Source organism: Pelodiscus sinensis, chromosome 7 (assembly GCF_052426305.1).
Source record: "Pelodiscus sinensis isolate ZL-2025 chromosome 7, ASM5242630v1, whole genome shotgun sequence".
NCBI lineage: Eukaryota > Metazoa > Chordata > Testudines > Trionychidae > Pelodiscus > Pelodiscus sinensis.
In genome coordinates, this window is record NC_143058.1 from 1,559,732 (window position 1) to 1,574,233 (window position 14,502).

The 14,502-nt window shown below is 65.4% G+C and overlaps 1 protein-coding gene across 1 annotated transcript; it reads right to left on the bottom strand.

Moving 5' to 3' along the window:
* Positions 1–207: 207 nt before the first annotated feature.
* Positions 208–11,910, bottom strand: LOC102462961 (uncharacterized). Its single transcript, XM_075917684.2, has 6 exons — positions 11,756–11,910; positions 7,925–8,178; positions 7,295–7,404; positions 6,550–6,603; positions 3,961–4,068; positions 208–1,673 (listed from the first exon to the last, which is right to left on the bottom strand). Exons 2-6 carry the CDS (start codon positions 7,987–7,989, stop codon positions 259–261), a joined length of 1,752 nt encoding a protein of 583 aa, XP_075773799.2. The 5' UTR covers positions 7,990–8,178; positions 11,756–11,910; the 3' UTR covers positions 208–258.
* Between the last annotated feature and the right edge of the window lie 2,592 nt (positions 11,911–14,502).

The following is a 14,502-nucleotide window of genomic DNA, read 5'->3' on the forward strand; positions in this document are numbered from 1 at the left end:
AATCTGAATGGGACCTCGATTCCTTGCCGCTTCCTTGCTGGGGAGAGAAAGGGGGGGGGGAGACACGGAATGAGGGAAACCGAGGCAGGACTGCCATGTCCCCAAGGAATCTGGGGCGGGGAGGGGACTGAGCAAGAGACATGGCAGTGTTCCCCTCCCCCGTCGGGCTGGCCTCTCCGGGAATAATCCAGGCACAGACCTAAGAGCTGTGGGCCCAGGGTTTACTGCTCTGCCCGTGGCCTCCCCCGGCGCCTGGGCTCACAGCATCCGCCCCAGCCTGGCGAGCAAGAAGTGCTGGGCACAGCTGGGCCCCCACGGCTGCTCCCCCAGGTGGCTCCTGCCTGGGAGCTGGCGCGTCTGGCCTAGGAGGTGGCTGGTGATGTCCGGGAGCCGGCTCGTGCCCCCCGGGGGCCGACCCAGCGGGTTTGTCCCGTGGGGTGGGCTGCTGCTGGCGCTCCGGTGCCCAGTGGCCGTGCCCGGGAGCTGGCTGGTTCTGCCCCGCGCCGGAGGCAGCTCCGCCTGCGGCCAGCGGGCGATATCCGGGAGCCACCCGGCTCCCTCGGACTCCCTGGAGAAGCCCGGTGGCTCCCCCGGGACGGGGCTGGCTCCCCCCTGGAGCTCACTCCGCCGACACAGCAGCTTCTTGGTTCCATCCAGCAGCCTCTTCACCCCGCCCAGGAACCTCTCCATCCCATCCGACGGCCTCCTTGCCCTGTCCGGCAGCCTCCTGCCCCCAGGCAGCTCCCCCTTTCCACTTGGGGGTCGACTCTCCTCATCAGCCGTCGGCTTGTTCCGCCCGCCAGCCAGCTCCTGGCTCCGGACAGCCCCTGCTCGTTGCCACGCGTGAGGGGACATGGGTCTGAGAGCTGGGTCGGAGCCCACGGCCAGCTCCTTGGACACCCCTTCCTTGCAGCCCGCTTGCAGCCTGTTCCACCCGGCACACATCTGAGGACCCGGGGCTGGCTCGGGCCGGGCTCGTGTCCCACGCCAGTCCTCACACGATGCACGTGCCTCGTGGGACCTGTCTCCAGGGGCTGCCTCCGGCCTGGCCCGGCCCCTGCCCCATGCGCTCAGCAGCTCGTACACGAGAGCTGACTTCTCTCGGTCTTGCAGCCCACTCCACCCGTCGTGTGAGGTGTACACGGAGGGTGTCCCTGCTCTGCTCGGTCCCACGTTCCACCCGTCGTACGACACGTACGCCTCATTCAGCTCGTACACGGAGGGCGTCTCCGCTCTGCCTGGTGCCACGTTCCACCCGTCGTACGACACGTACGCCTCGTTCATCTCGTATGCGGGGGGCGTCCCCGCTCTGTCGTAGGCCGCGTACGCCTCGTTCATCTCGTATGCGGGGGGCGTCCCCGTTCTGTCGTAGGCCACGTACGCCTCGTTCATCTCGTATCCGGGGGCCGAGCCCGCTCTGTCGTAGGCCGCGTACGCCTGGTTCAGCTCGTATCCGGGGGGCGTCCCTGGTCTGTTGTGGGCCGCGTACGCCTGGTTCAGCTCGTATCCGGGGGCTGACTCGTACTGAGACTCATTCCATGCACCTTGTGGCTCATACCCCTTGTGTGACTCCTTCCACCCGCCATAAATCTCATAGATCTCGGGTGACTCGTAGCCAGGGCAGGATTCCGTGCGGGCTGTGTCTGTGGCTCTCCTCCCATCACCGGGCATGCCTGCAAGAAATCACACGTGTTACGTCCAGAGCGTAGGGTTGCCAGATGGTTTAACTAAAAATACTAAACACCTCCCACCCCCCAGAAAAAACGTGGAAAAAATTCTGTTGAGAAAAGAAAAAGGACCCCAAGGGTTGTTAAGCAAAAAAAAAAAAAAAAAAAACCAGCATCGCTCCTTTAAGAAATGCTTTTAAGGCTTTTTGGCCCTAACAGGCTGTCGGCAGCCACCCGTCATCTGGTCTCCCTGCTCCGGGCCAGTCAGCTCCCCTGTGGAACCAGTAAGCACCCAGGATTTTCACCTCCTGGCTGGGAAAATATCAAAAAGTACCGGCCATTTTAGGAGTCCGGTATTCTCTGAATGTTTTTACTGGACAGGAGGCAAAAATACCAGACTATCCGGGTCAGTACCGGACACCTGGCCACCCCCCAGAGCGCCCCTCACGCGGCCCAGGCCTCGGGAGATTCGCTCCCTGCGGCCGCTCCGCTGCTTGTCTCACCAGCAGACCTCCTCCGCATTCACAGGCGAGACACTCGGGCACCTCTCCTGCCACAGAGCGGCAGCCCTGAGCCCTGCGCCTCTCGACAGCTGGTGGCCCTGCTGACCACGTCTCCCAGGGCCGCCCTTCCCCAGACAGGGGACGTCTACACTGTCTAGTTGGAACGAGGGTGGCTAACGTAGGCATTCGAACTTGCAAATGAAGCCCAGGATTTAAATATCCCGGGCTTCATTTGCATGTTCCTGGGCTCCGCCATTTTTAAATGCCCATAGTTCGAACTCCCTGCCCACGGCTATATGCGGCAGCTAAGTGGTTCGAATTAAAGCTCCTAATTCGAACTACCGTTATTCCTCCAGCAAGGAGCTGGCTCACAGGGGAAACGCCTGCCCCCCGGCACGGACCCTGCGAAAAGCCATTCACCAGGCCTTGCCAGCCCCAGGTACCTACTGCCAGCTCCTGAGCTGCCTGTGGGAGCCGAGAGGCCTCAGGAAAACGAGATTGAAACTCTCTCGCTGGTGTGTGGCAGCAGGTTACAAAACTGCGGCTCTAAACAATCCCCCCTCCCCCGCCGCCATCGGGCACAGGGCACCGTTTCATAGTCCTGCCCATAAACCCCAGGGATGGCCCTGCCTCGCCCCGCCTGCCAGTGCTTCCCGAGTGCCGTGGACAGCGGATCGCCCCTTCAGGAGGCTCCAGGAGGGAGGGGAGGAGCCGGGACAGGTCGCACCTAGAGGAAGAGGTGGGGCGGGGCAGGGCGAGGGGCTGAGCAGCCGCCGGGAGGGGTACGTAGGCACCTCTGGGCGCAGGGCCTTGGGGGCAGAGTGCCCCTGACTCCGCACTTCTAGGGAGCTTTCAGCACTCTCGCGTTGGCCTCCTGGAATCAGCCTCAGTCTCCCCGTGGCCATCGAGAGCCCTCTCGGAACTTACACGGAGCCCACAGTCCCCCTGGCTCCGCATGGCTCCTGCAAGCAGGCAGCACGTCTGGCCCCAAGGCGCAGGGGCAGCCATGGGTCTGTGCCCTGCCCCCACCCTGAGCACCGATTCTGCAGCTCCCTTTGGCCATGGGCCCCAGCCAAGGGGGGCCGAAGAGTCGTGACAAGACGGGTAAGGGAGGACTTGGTCCCAGGGGGTCCAGCTGGCAGGAAAGGCAGAAGGGGACCCGGGGCCGGGCCCTGAGCACGGGACACTCAATGGGGGAATTAACCCTTCGCAGGAGCGCCTGGGGCCGGGTGGGGTTTCCATCGGTAAGCGGTAGCGGGACATTGTGTCGATAACAGGCTGTGGTCCATGCAGGGAGTTAGGGCTTGACAGGGAACGTGGGGGGAGATTTTCAGACTAGACCCTTGTAACTATCCCGGGGGCTGACACTCTAGAGGGCGCGAGCTTTTGGTTTCTTCAGAAAATGTTCAGGGGGGTTATTTTTAATGTTTTATCTCCCCCTCCCGCCCGTTTTCCCCATTATCCCTTTTTGCAACCAGGTCACACAGTGAGTCCAGGCAATGGCTTTCCTGACAGCTATGCTGGTTCTCCTTTGCCTCTCCGTAACTGTTCTGAATGTTTCCAGCACTGGAAAACGTGGGCGAAACCTCTCCTGAGACTCCCTCCGCTTTCACTCTGGGGGGACTGGGAAAGAAACAACCCCTCGAGATGAAACCTAGCTCGGTTTATGTGAAACAAAGCAAAGGGGGATGTAAGAAATTGGCCTTTTCTGGACAAAAATCTCATTTTTCCTCAGGGAAACTTTCCCAGCACAAACTGCCCGCAGCTCCCCCGAGCCGGGCTCCACTCACCGTAGAAGGGCTCTCGTCCCCTGAAGAACTCTCTGAAGATCTCCCGGAGGCTGGCAAAGTTGAAAGTAAATCCAGGGCCCCCCTCTTCAGCCCTCGGCTCCCCCGGCTCTGCGGGGCAAAGCAGAGAAAGGAAATGGCACCTGGCCCTCACATGACCCCTCCCCAGGGACAAGAGCAGGTGGAACCACCTGCAAGTGAATTTGAACCTGGCGCTTTGAGAGCTTGGCAAAAGAGTCGCCACAGCTTGAGCGAGAAAGCCAGCTGGCCCGTGTCCTGCTCCCTGGCTGTCCGTGGGCTAAGTGCTGCCACACGGGACACAGCCCTACACCAGATGCGTGCGTAGCCGCCACCAGGCGGATTTGATCCTGGGCCCTCGGGAGCCAAGTTCAGGAGCTCCGAGCTAAAAGCCAGCTGGCTCCCAGCCCCGGCTGGGGGGGCTCCTGGGCTGAGCTGTTGCTGTGGTCTAGGCGCCACTCGCACTGCTTGGTAACCACGCTAGGGGTGAGGGTCACACCAGCAACCAGGGCAGAGCCGGGGGGAATCCTAGAATCGTAGGGCTGGAGGGGCCCTCGGGAGGCATCGGGTCCCGTCCCCCCAGCAGGGCCCAGCCCCGTCGGACCAGCCGGCTCTTCAGCATCTCCAGGGATGGAGACTCCACGACCCCCGAGTCAGAATCGGGCCCAGGAGCCAGCCCAGCCGCCACGCCCCGGGACCCCCCCTCGGGCGCACGCAGCTGCTGCGGTTTAAAGGGAGCTCCCTGGGTTCTCTGCTCTGCGGGGGCGGGGCTTCGTGCAATCTCCCCACCCCCAGCCCAATGCTCAGCTCCTATTGGCCAGAAACAACCGGCCAATAAGAACGGACCTTAGCCAATCTCTCAGCTCCTATTGGATGGAAACAGCCAGCCAATCGGTGCAGAGAGATTGGCCTGAGCGCCTGGGGCGGCGCGAGCCCCTTCCCCGCCCGGAGCTGAGCGCCCCCTGGAGGGAGCAGCCTGCGGCGGGAAGCAGGCCGGGGTGCAGCAGGCAGGGAGCGCGGCCCCTGCCAGCCTGGGGGCGCTGCAGCCTGCTGGCCAGGGGACACTCAGGGACACGCCTCCCAGCCAGCGCCTGCCTCTGGCACCCCGCCCCCCTGCACCCCAACTCCCGCCCCCGATCACCCTCCAAACCCGCTGCACCCCCTGCCCCAGGGGCAACTCCCTCCCAGGCCTGCACCCCTCCCCCAGGCCAGAACCCTCTCCTGCACCCCAACTCCCACCCCCGATCACCCTCCAAACCCGCTGCACCCCCTGCCCCGGGGGCAACTCCCTCCCAGGCCTGCACCCCTCCCCCAGGCCAGAACCCTCTCCTGCACCCCAACTCCCGCCCCCAGATCACCGTCCAAACCCTCTGCACCCCCTGCCCCCTCCCCCAGCCCGGGGGGGGGGGCAGCTCCCTCCCAGGCCTGCACCCCTCCCCCAGGCCAGAATCTTCTCCTGCACCCCAAGCTCCCCCCTGCCCCCAACTCCCTCCCAGACCTGCACCCCTCCCCCACCCCCTCCCTGCACCCCAACCCGCTGCACCCCCAGCCCCCCCTCCCCCAGGCCAGAACCCTCTCCTGCACCCCAACTCCCTCCCAGACCTGCACCCCTCCCCCAGGCCAGAACCCTCTCCTGCACCCACACCCCCTCTCTAACCCTACACCCCAATCCCCTGCCCCAGGTCACAACCCCCTCCTCCACCCAAACACCCTCTCAGACCCCACACCGTCTCCTGCACCCCAATCCCTTACCCTGTGCGCCCTTCTGCACCCAGCCTCCATCTTAGACCCCACACTCCCTCCACGGAAAAGTGCGGCCCTCGACCACTTTGCAAAGTCTTGGAGAGTCCCCCCACCCAAAATTATTGCCCACCCCTGCCCTAGGCAATGCATTCCAGTGTTTATCCACCCTGACAGGTAGGAAGTTTTCCCTAATGTCCAACCTAAACCTCCCCTGCTGCAGTTTAAGCCCCTTGCTGCTTGTCCTGTCCTCAGAGGCCAAGGAGAACAATTTTTCTCCCTCCTCCTTGTGACCCCCTTGTAGGGACTGGAAACCCGCTCTCATGTCGCCCTCGGTCTGCTCTTCTCCAGACTAAACTCGCCCAATTCCTTCAGCCTTCCTGTTCTCTAGACCCTCCGTCATTCCTGTTGCTCTTCTTTGGACCGTCTCCAATTTCCCCACATTGTGCCTGCAACGCGGCGCCCGGAACTGGACCCAAGACTCCAGCTGAGGCTTGGTCGGCGCGGAGCGGAGCGGGAGCACGACTCCTCGTGTCTCACTCACACTCCGGTTGTCAGCCGGGCGGCAGGAGGTGAGGCGCTCGGTGCGATGCTGACTGGGAACGTGGCCCCGGCCGACGGGCTCCCTGTGCATGTTCGCGGGGCAGGGGCAGGTGTTTCTGCCTGGGGTGCCTGCTAGGGCTGCAGAGCCAGCCCAGCCCGGGTGCGTGAGCCCACGTTGACGCTGGGGTGGGCAACGCAGCTGTGTGGGGGGCAAAGCGCCCGCCACAGGGACAAAGCCCAGCCCTGGGAGGCGGGGGTTGGGCACACAGGAGGATGGGGGGGGTCACTCACCTGCCCCTGCGAGCCCCTCCTTGCCGTAGCGGTCGTAGATCTCCCGCTTGCTCTCTGCCGGGAGAAGGAGCCGGAGGTCAGCCAGCCCGTCTCCCGCTGAGCCCGGCCACAGCCGCCTTGCCGCCCACCCGGCCCTCCGCCCCCACTGCAGAGGGGATGCAGCTGGAGGGACACTGATGCGGCAGCCGCAGGCCCTGCCCACCGCGGGGAGGCGCGGTGCTGCTGCGCGAGATGCCCTGCAATCCGTCGCGGGACGCTGGGCGCATGGAGCCAGGCTGCCCTAGCGCAGAGGCGCTATCACACACGGCTCCCATCTCTGGCTCCTGCACCGGGGCCTGGGCGTCCACACCTAACCCCGGCAGGGATTGCCTCGGTGCTCAGCGGCCCAGGACCTCCCCCGGGGCCTGCGCTAGAGCGGAAGGGAGAGCCGGGAACGCTGGGGCTGGAGAAGGCGGCCGCTCCCCACCCGGGCGGTGCCCCAGGCCCGGGGGGCCGAGCAGAGCCAGGGGGCCGAGGAGGCAGAGTGACAAGGTGGGCGAGAGAATATCTATGGGGCTGGAGGCAGAGCCCAGTGCAGCTCTAAGCTTGTCTCTCCCCCACAGAAGTGGGTCCAATAACAGCCCCCCAGTCCCCCCCCAGCCCACCTCTCTCCCGCCCTGGGTCTGATGCGGCAGCCGCAGCAGGAGCAGGTAGACAGACCCCAAGTGCAGCCGCGAGGACTGGCCCGGGGGGCGGGGGCCCTTACTGTCTGACAGCACGTCGTAGGCCTCCGTGATTTCTTTGAACTTCCGCTCGGCGTATTGTTCCACCTCCGGGTTCTTATCCGGGTGCCACCTCATTGCTGCCCGCCTGTACCTGCGCCGGGCCCAGAGAGGCTGTCGGAGCCCCGCCATGCGGAGTTCCCTCCCGCTGCCCCGGCTCTGGGACGCTCCCTGCTGAGCGCTCTCCCGCCCCAGCCTGGCTCCGGGGAAGGGTCTTTCCCGCACAGCTGGCTGCCCCTCGCCCCCCCCCGCACTTAGCCTCAGGGTGCTTTTGGCAGCCCCCGCACACCGGCTGGGTCCCACCACCCAGCAACGGCGTCTCCCAGCTCCCAGGAGTTGGCCACTTCCAGCCTCCCGCTGAGCTCCCCTTTCCCAGGGCGTCCCAAGGCCCTGCCCCGGGAGGGCCGGAGGGTCATAAGCTGGAGTCCAGCCCGGAGCCCTAGAGCCTGTGAGGTGCCCTCAGGGCAGGGCCCAGGGCGGGGAGGCTACAGAGCCTTGCCCATGGGGAGCGTGGGGCCGGGGGCGCTCCAAGGCAGGGGGGTGACATAGTGGGGGGGGTTCAGGGGCCTGGGGACCCCACCCCAAGGGGGCGGGGCCGCCACAAGGGGACTTACGCCCTCCTGATGTCCTCCTCAGAGGCGTCCTGGGGCAGCTCCAGCAGTTTGTAGTACTCCCCCATGGCGACGGGCGTTGCACCTCGGGCCTGGTCGGGGGCCTGGTCGGGGGCCAGAAGCAGCCGGGGGCCGGGGCCTGTCTCTGCGGATGCAGCCCAAGTCGGCAGGCCTGTGGCTAGTCGTGCTCATGGCCACGCCCGGGGCGGGCCAGCTCGGTGCAGAATGGCAGCCGGGGCATGCTGTCGTCGCTGGCCCTATGGCACGCGGGGAAGAACCACCTCAGTCCCAGAGCCCCCCGCTGTGACCGCCAGCCTCCCTCCGCGTCGCGGGGCTGCACGGTTCATCGCTCCCCCTTAGTCCTCCCGCGGCACAGAGCCCTCCCCCGCTGTGACCGCCAGCCTCCCTCCGCGTCACGGGGCTGCACGGTTCATCGCTCCCCCTTAGTCCTCCCGCGGCACAGAGCCCTCCCCCGCTGTGACCGCCAGCCTCCCTCCGCGTCGCGGGGCTGCGCGGTTCATCGCTCCCCCTTAGTCCTCCCGCGGCACAGAGCCCTCCCCCGCTGTGACCGCCAGCCTCCCTCCGCGTCGCGGGGCTGCGCGGTTCATCGCTCCCCCTTAGTCCTCCCGCGGCACAGAGCCCTCCCCCGCTGTGACCGCCAGCCTCCCTCCGCGTCGCGGGGCTGCGCGGTTCATCGCTCCCCCTTAGTCCTCCCGCAGCACAGAGCCCTCCCCCGCTGTGACCGCCAGCCTCCCTCCGCGTCGCGGGGCTGCACGGTTCATCGCTCCCCCTTAGTCCTCCCGTGGCACAGAGCCCTCCCCCGCTGTGACCGCCAGCCTCCCTCCGCGTCGCGGGGCTGCACGGTTCATCGCTCCCCCTTAGTCCTCCCGCGGCACAGAGCCCTCCCCCGCTGTGACCGCCAGCCTCCCTCCGCGTCGCGGGGCTGCGCGGTTCATCGCTCCCCCTTAGTCCTCCTGCGGCACAGAGCCCTCCCCCGCTGTGACCACCAGCCTCCCTCCGCGTCGCGGGGCTGCACGGTTCATCGCTCCCCCTTAGTCCTCCCGCGGCACAGAGCCCTCCCCCGCTGTGACCGCCAGCCTCCCTCCGCGTCGCGGGGCTGCACGGTTCATCGCTCCCCCTTAGTCCTCCCGCAGCACAGAGCCCTCCCCCGCTGTGACCGCCAGCCTCCCTCCGCGTCGCGGGGCTGCACGGTTCATCGCTCCCCCTTAGTCCTCCCGCGGCACAGAGCCCTCCCCCGCTGTGACCGCCAGCCTCCCTCCGCGTCGCGGGGCTGCACGGTTCATCGCTCCCCCTTAGTCCTCCCGCGGCACAGAGCCCTCCCCCGCTGTGACCGCCAGCCTCCCTCCGCGTCGCGGGGCTGCACGGTTCATCGCTCCCCCTTAGTCCTCCTGCGGCACAGAGCCCTCCCCCGCTGTGACCGCCAGCCTCCCTCCGCGTCGCGGGGCTGCGCGGTTCATCGCTCCCCCTTAGTCCTCCCGCGGCACAGAGCCCTCCCCCGCTGTGACCGCCAGCCTCCCTCCGCGTCGCGGGGCTGCGCGGTTCATCGCTCCCCCTTAGTCCTCCCGCGGCACAGAGCCCTCCCCCGCTGTGACCGCCAGCCTCCCTCCGCGTCGCGGGGCTGCGCGGTTCATCGCTCCCCCTTAGTCCTCCCGCGGCACAGAGCCCTCCCCCGCTGTGACCGCCAGCCTCCCTCCGCGTCGCGGGGCTGCACGGTTCATCGCTCCCCCTTAGTCCTCCCGTGGCACAGAGCCCTCCCCCGCTGTGACCGCCAGCCTCCCTCCGCGTCGCGGGGCTGCGCGGTTCATCGCTCCCCCTTAGTCCTCCCGCGGCACAGAGCCCTCCCCCGCTGTGACCGCCAGCCTCCCTCCGCGTCGCGGGGCTGCGCGGTTCATCGCTCCCCCTTAGTCCTCCCATGGCACAGAGCCCTCCCCCGCTGTGACCGCCAGCCTCCCTCCGCGTCGCGGGGCTGCACGGTTCATCGCTCCCCCTTAGTCCTCCCGCGGCACAGAGCCCTCCCCCGCTCTCCCCACAGCGACGTCCGTCCCCCCCCAGCCCTGGGCCCGCCCCACCAACGTGCCTCTTCGGGGGGGCTGGGGGCAGGAGCTTGGCCCTCCCGGGAAGCCGAAGGGCCTTTGGCAGCGAGTGAGGGGGTGCCTGGCCGGGGGCTGCCGGCTGCTCCCGCTGTGCTCCCCCAGGGGCCTGTGGGTGTCTTTGGGAGTGAGCCTGGGCCCCACGGGCTTCGCGTGCTGCTCCCACAGAGCCAAGCCTGCTGCCCTGGATCCTCACCCACTGCTGGGGCCAAGGGGCGCGAGTGCCCGGGGAGGAGCCATCCTAGCCCCTCGGTGCGCCCCGGCGGTACGCCCAGGGGCCTGTCTGCCAGAGGTCGCACACCAGGGCGCCATGCGAGGGGCTGACGGGGGCCACACCCCCAACGCTGGAACCCTGCACTCCACACGCCCAGGCCCCGGCGGGGGCTTCTCTGCTCCCAGCCTTGCCTGCGGGCAGGGCGCTCGCTTGGAACCGGGGGGGCCGGGGAGAGGGCAGCAAAGGGCTGGGCTTTGCAGTCACTGGAGGGCTCTTGGGAGCACGAAGCCGCTGCCCCGCGCCCGTCGGGCCAGGCCTGTCCAGCACATTCACAAGCGGCCTGGGACTGCCCAGGGCTGTGGCGGGGTGGAGGGGCAGCCCCATGCCGCCCTCAGCCCACTAGTGTCTTGTCCAAGAGCAGAGCCAAGCTTGTTGAACTGCCGGGCCACTGGGGACAGGCATGGATGGTCTCGCATCAGCCATTCCGCCCTGTCCCCGGGAGTGACATCAGGCCTGGGGCTTAGCCGGGGGCACCGGGGTGGCTTCAGAAAGTTGGAGGAAGAGGGAACAGGCGGGATAGGGGGCCAGCTCCTCCTCGCCCCTGCAAGCCTTGTAGAGATCAATGGGCAGCCTGGACAAGCAGAGAGGGGCAAGTGCTGGGCCTGGGCTACAGCCAGGACTAGGGGGTGCCCGGGGCCCCCCATGTCAGACTAACTGACCTACAGTGACCTGGGTCATCTGGTTTATCCTTTTAAAATAGTTACACAACTGTTGCTTTCTTTCAGCCCCCTGGAGCAGCCACACAATCAGTGCCCTTAAGCGGGGGCTCCCTGAGCCAGCTCTTTTGAGACTCTTGGGTGTAAGTTCTCTGGGTCGCCTGATTTTAAAATGCTCAGATTTCGTAGGTGCTGTTTGACGTCCGACTTCATTACAGATGGGGAAGGCAGCGACTGATCATTTTGTATCCTGTGGCTCATCGGTTAGTGTGTGTCGAGGTACAACCCAGAGCATTTATTGATCATTACTGACACTTCCCGCTTTGTCCTGAAACGGGCCCGTGCTGTCGCGGACACCGTCCATCCCAGAGAGTTCAGCAGCGGCTTGTGCCCTTTGAGCCAATGGGCCATAGACGTGGTGCTGGCCCTGTGGGTGTGGTTTGGCCAGCCCCCCCCCCCGCCCCCCCCCCCCCCCGCTATGGTTCTGAGAGGTGCCGGGCGGCCGCAGCGGGTCCTTGGCTGGTCCTGGCGGGGCTGGGGATGCTGATGAGTCCCTGGGTGGCTGAGGTTGATGGCCCCGCCTGTGGCAGCGCTAGGGCCCGGCTCCCTCTTCTCTGGGGTTATCAGCCCATGCCTGGGGCCAGCCCTTGTCTGACCCTGGGGCTTCTCCCTACATCCCCGCTCTGCACCAGTGGTCCCTACGCTGCCCAGTCACCACCGGTCGTGCCCCACGTCTCCTCCCGCTCCCAGGGCGCGTGCCCGCCGGGCGCCCCCAGCCCTGCCCCGGCCGTACCTTACTGCACGAGGAGAGGGTCTCAGCCGCTGCCCCACCCGAGGGGCCCTCCCTGGGACACGTGGGAGCAGGGCGGGAGCTCACCCGTAGCCCATCACGCGCCTCCCTTGTTGACTGACAGCTGCTGCGGCCTATGGGAAGCTCCGGCTGATTGTGATGTCAGGGCTGTGCACGCAGAGGTGAGAACCTCGGGATGTGCCGCGTGCAGGGGGCAGAGCGGAAGGCCAGGCGGGAGCTTGGGCCGCCTCCCTGGTGCTGGGCCCGTGTTTCACCCCGTCGCCCACGGCCCGGACTCGTCTGCTCAAAGCACCTGCCCGACGGCACCAGGCTGCGTGCGGAGGCAACAGGAGCTGGAGAAGCCCCCGCTGCTCAGAGCCCGGGCTGATGGGCGCCTGTTCGTCCGGGCCGGGTTCCTCACTGCGCCCTGTCTGGCATCAGCTCGCGGGCCCCACTGTATTCATACTGGAAATCGAGTCGGCGTGAGCTCTGGCCGTGGGACGCCTGCGGTAGGGTCTGACGGGTGCACCGCCCAGGCAAACTCCCACCTGACAGTCCCGGAGCGGGTCGCCCCGGCCCTCGGAGCCAGAGCGTCCTCACGTTCAGGGGTTCAGTCGTAACCGGCAGACGGCAGCTCCCCCGCTGTGCTCAGCCAAGTCTGAACCGGCCGCTCCTCTCCGCCACCGGAGGGCGCTGCAGCCCAGCGCAAGGCGCCAGGGCCCAGGGGTGTCGGGGCGAGCTTGGGCACCCGGAGGGCGTCCCTAAGTCAGGGGACTTGAGCCCTGCCCGGTCTGTAGGCTGCGCTGCTCTCTCCGGCCCAGCTCCTGCTCCCGGGCCGGGCCTGTGGGCTGCAGCGACAGCGGGGTCCTGAGCACGGGTCGGCCCCCGGCGGGTCTCTACCTGCAGCCCAGCCCAGCCACCCACCGAGCCCTGCCTGTCTGCGTCCCTCGCACGGCGCCGGGGGGCCGGGTCGCCTCGTCTCCTGGCACCCCCCCTGGAGTGCTGGGCTGCGGGGCCGGGGAGCACAGCGCCGGCCTGCAGCGCTGCCCACGGGAGGGAGGCCTCCCCGGCCCAGGCCGGTCTCTGAGGGGATCTGTGAGCAAGGCAGAGCCTCCCCCTGCTTGTAGCACCAGAGGCCAGAGCGCTGCGGTGCCAGAGGCCTTGAACCCCCTTTTAGATACCTGAAAACTGCTCTCGTGTCCCCTCAGTCTGCTCCTTTCCAAACTCAACAAGCCCAGTTCTTTCCCTCTCCCCTCCTAGCTCGTGTTCTCTAGACCTTGGGTTCCCAAACGGGGGGGCGTGAAGAAATTCTAGGGGGGGCATGAGACGACCCAGCCCCCTCCCCCCATCAATCCCCTCCCAAGAAAGAGCCTGTCTGTCCGGTAAAAAAAATTTTCAGAAACGACCATGTGAAATGTCCGGTATTTTCTGTTCTTCCTGGCTGGGGCGTCCGCCAGAACATGCGCAGCTCAGGCTGGATGGGGTGGGGGGAGGATGGAGCGTCCCGGCAGACTTCAAAATGGCCTCCTTAAAGGGCAGTGCCTGTTCTGCTTTTAAAAAGAGCAACTTTTTGGGGGGGGGTCAACAACTTTTCCCCTGGAGTTCCGGCATCTTTTTTTTTTTACCCTGGTCCCGGGAATTAAAGGGGCTGTGACTGGTTCCACGAGGCGTACAGATAGTTCGGAATGGCTTGCTAGTTGGAACAATCTAGCCCGTGCCGCGTGTAGCCGCGCGGCACGGGGTTCCAACCAGCGGGGTTTTAAAAATGGCGGCTCCCCGCTGAGGCAAATGAAGCGCGGGAAATTCAAATCCCGGGCTTCATTTGCAAGTGCCATATGCCTACATTACCCTCCTTAGTTCGAACTAGGGGGCTAGTGTAGACAGACCCTAGGTGATTATTTTGAATTATTTTGAATTGACCAAGTTTGACTTCTGGGCACCTGATTTGACGAACCCAGAGTTCCGTGTCCTCACTGCAGGGGAGCATCGAAGGCAGCCCGAGGCCGGCTGCATTAACATGGGCGCGCTACCTCGGACTCAGAGCCCTGGGAAGTGTTCTGGGGAGCTGCGGGACACCTCCCGGGGGTCAATTAGTTGGAATTAGCGGCACCGGAGCATCCGCACCAACATTATTTTGGACATACAAGTCTGGGAATTGTGTTATTCCTTATGAAACGCAGAGTGCAGAGTTAAAATTCCACGGCCCGGAATATTACTCCGGAATAACGGGCTTGGTAGTGTGGATGCATTGCTTACCCTGGGGGGCTAATTTCAGGCTACGTCTAGACTACATGCCTCTGTCGCCAGAGGCATGTAGATTAGGCTACCAGGCATAGGAAAATGAAGCGGCGATTTAAATAATCGCCGCTTCATTTAAATTTACAAGGCTGCCGCGCTGAGCCAATCAGCTGTTTGTCTGCTCAGCGCGGTAGTCTGGACGCGCAGGTGTCGACATCAAAGGCATTTGTCAACCACCCAGTAAACCTCATTCCAGGAGGAATAACGGGGCTGCCGACAAAGGGCTTTGATGTCGGCAGGGGAGCGTCCAGACTAGCGCGCTGATCAGCTGTTTGTCCACTCAGCGCAGCAGCCATGTAAATTTAAATGAAGCCGTGATCATTTAAATCGCCGCTTCATTTGCCTTTGCCTATGTGTCTAATCTACATGCCTCTGACAACAGAGGCATGTAGTCTAGACACAGCCTGTGTGTGTCTCTGTCATTCTCTCTCTCTCACACACACGGTCCTTCA

Coding starts and splice junctions, on each gene's coding strand:
- LOC102462961 (XM_075917684.2), bottom strand. CDS start 7,989: ATGGGGGAGTACTACAAACTGCTGGAGCTGCCCCAGGACGCCTCTGAG. Junction 6,604..7,294: donor CTACGACGTGCTGTCAGACA/GTAAGGGCCCCC, acceptor TTCTCCCGGCAG/AGAGCAAGCGGGAGATCTAC. Junction 4,069..6,549: donor GGAGGGGCTCGCAGGGGCAG/GTGAGTGACCCC, acceptor TTTGCCCCGCAG/AGCCGGGGGAGCCGAGGGCT.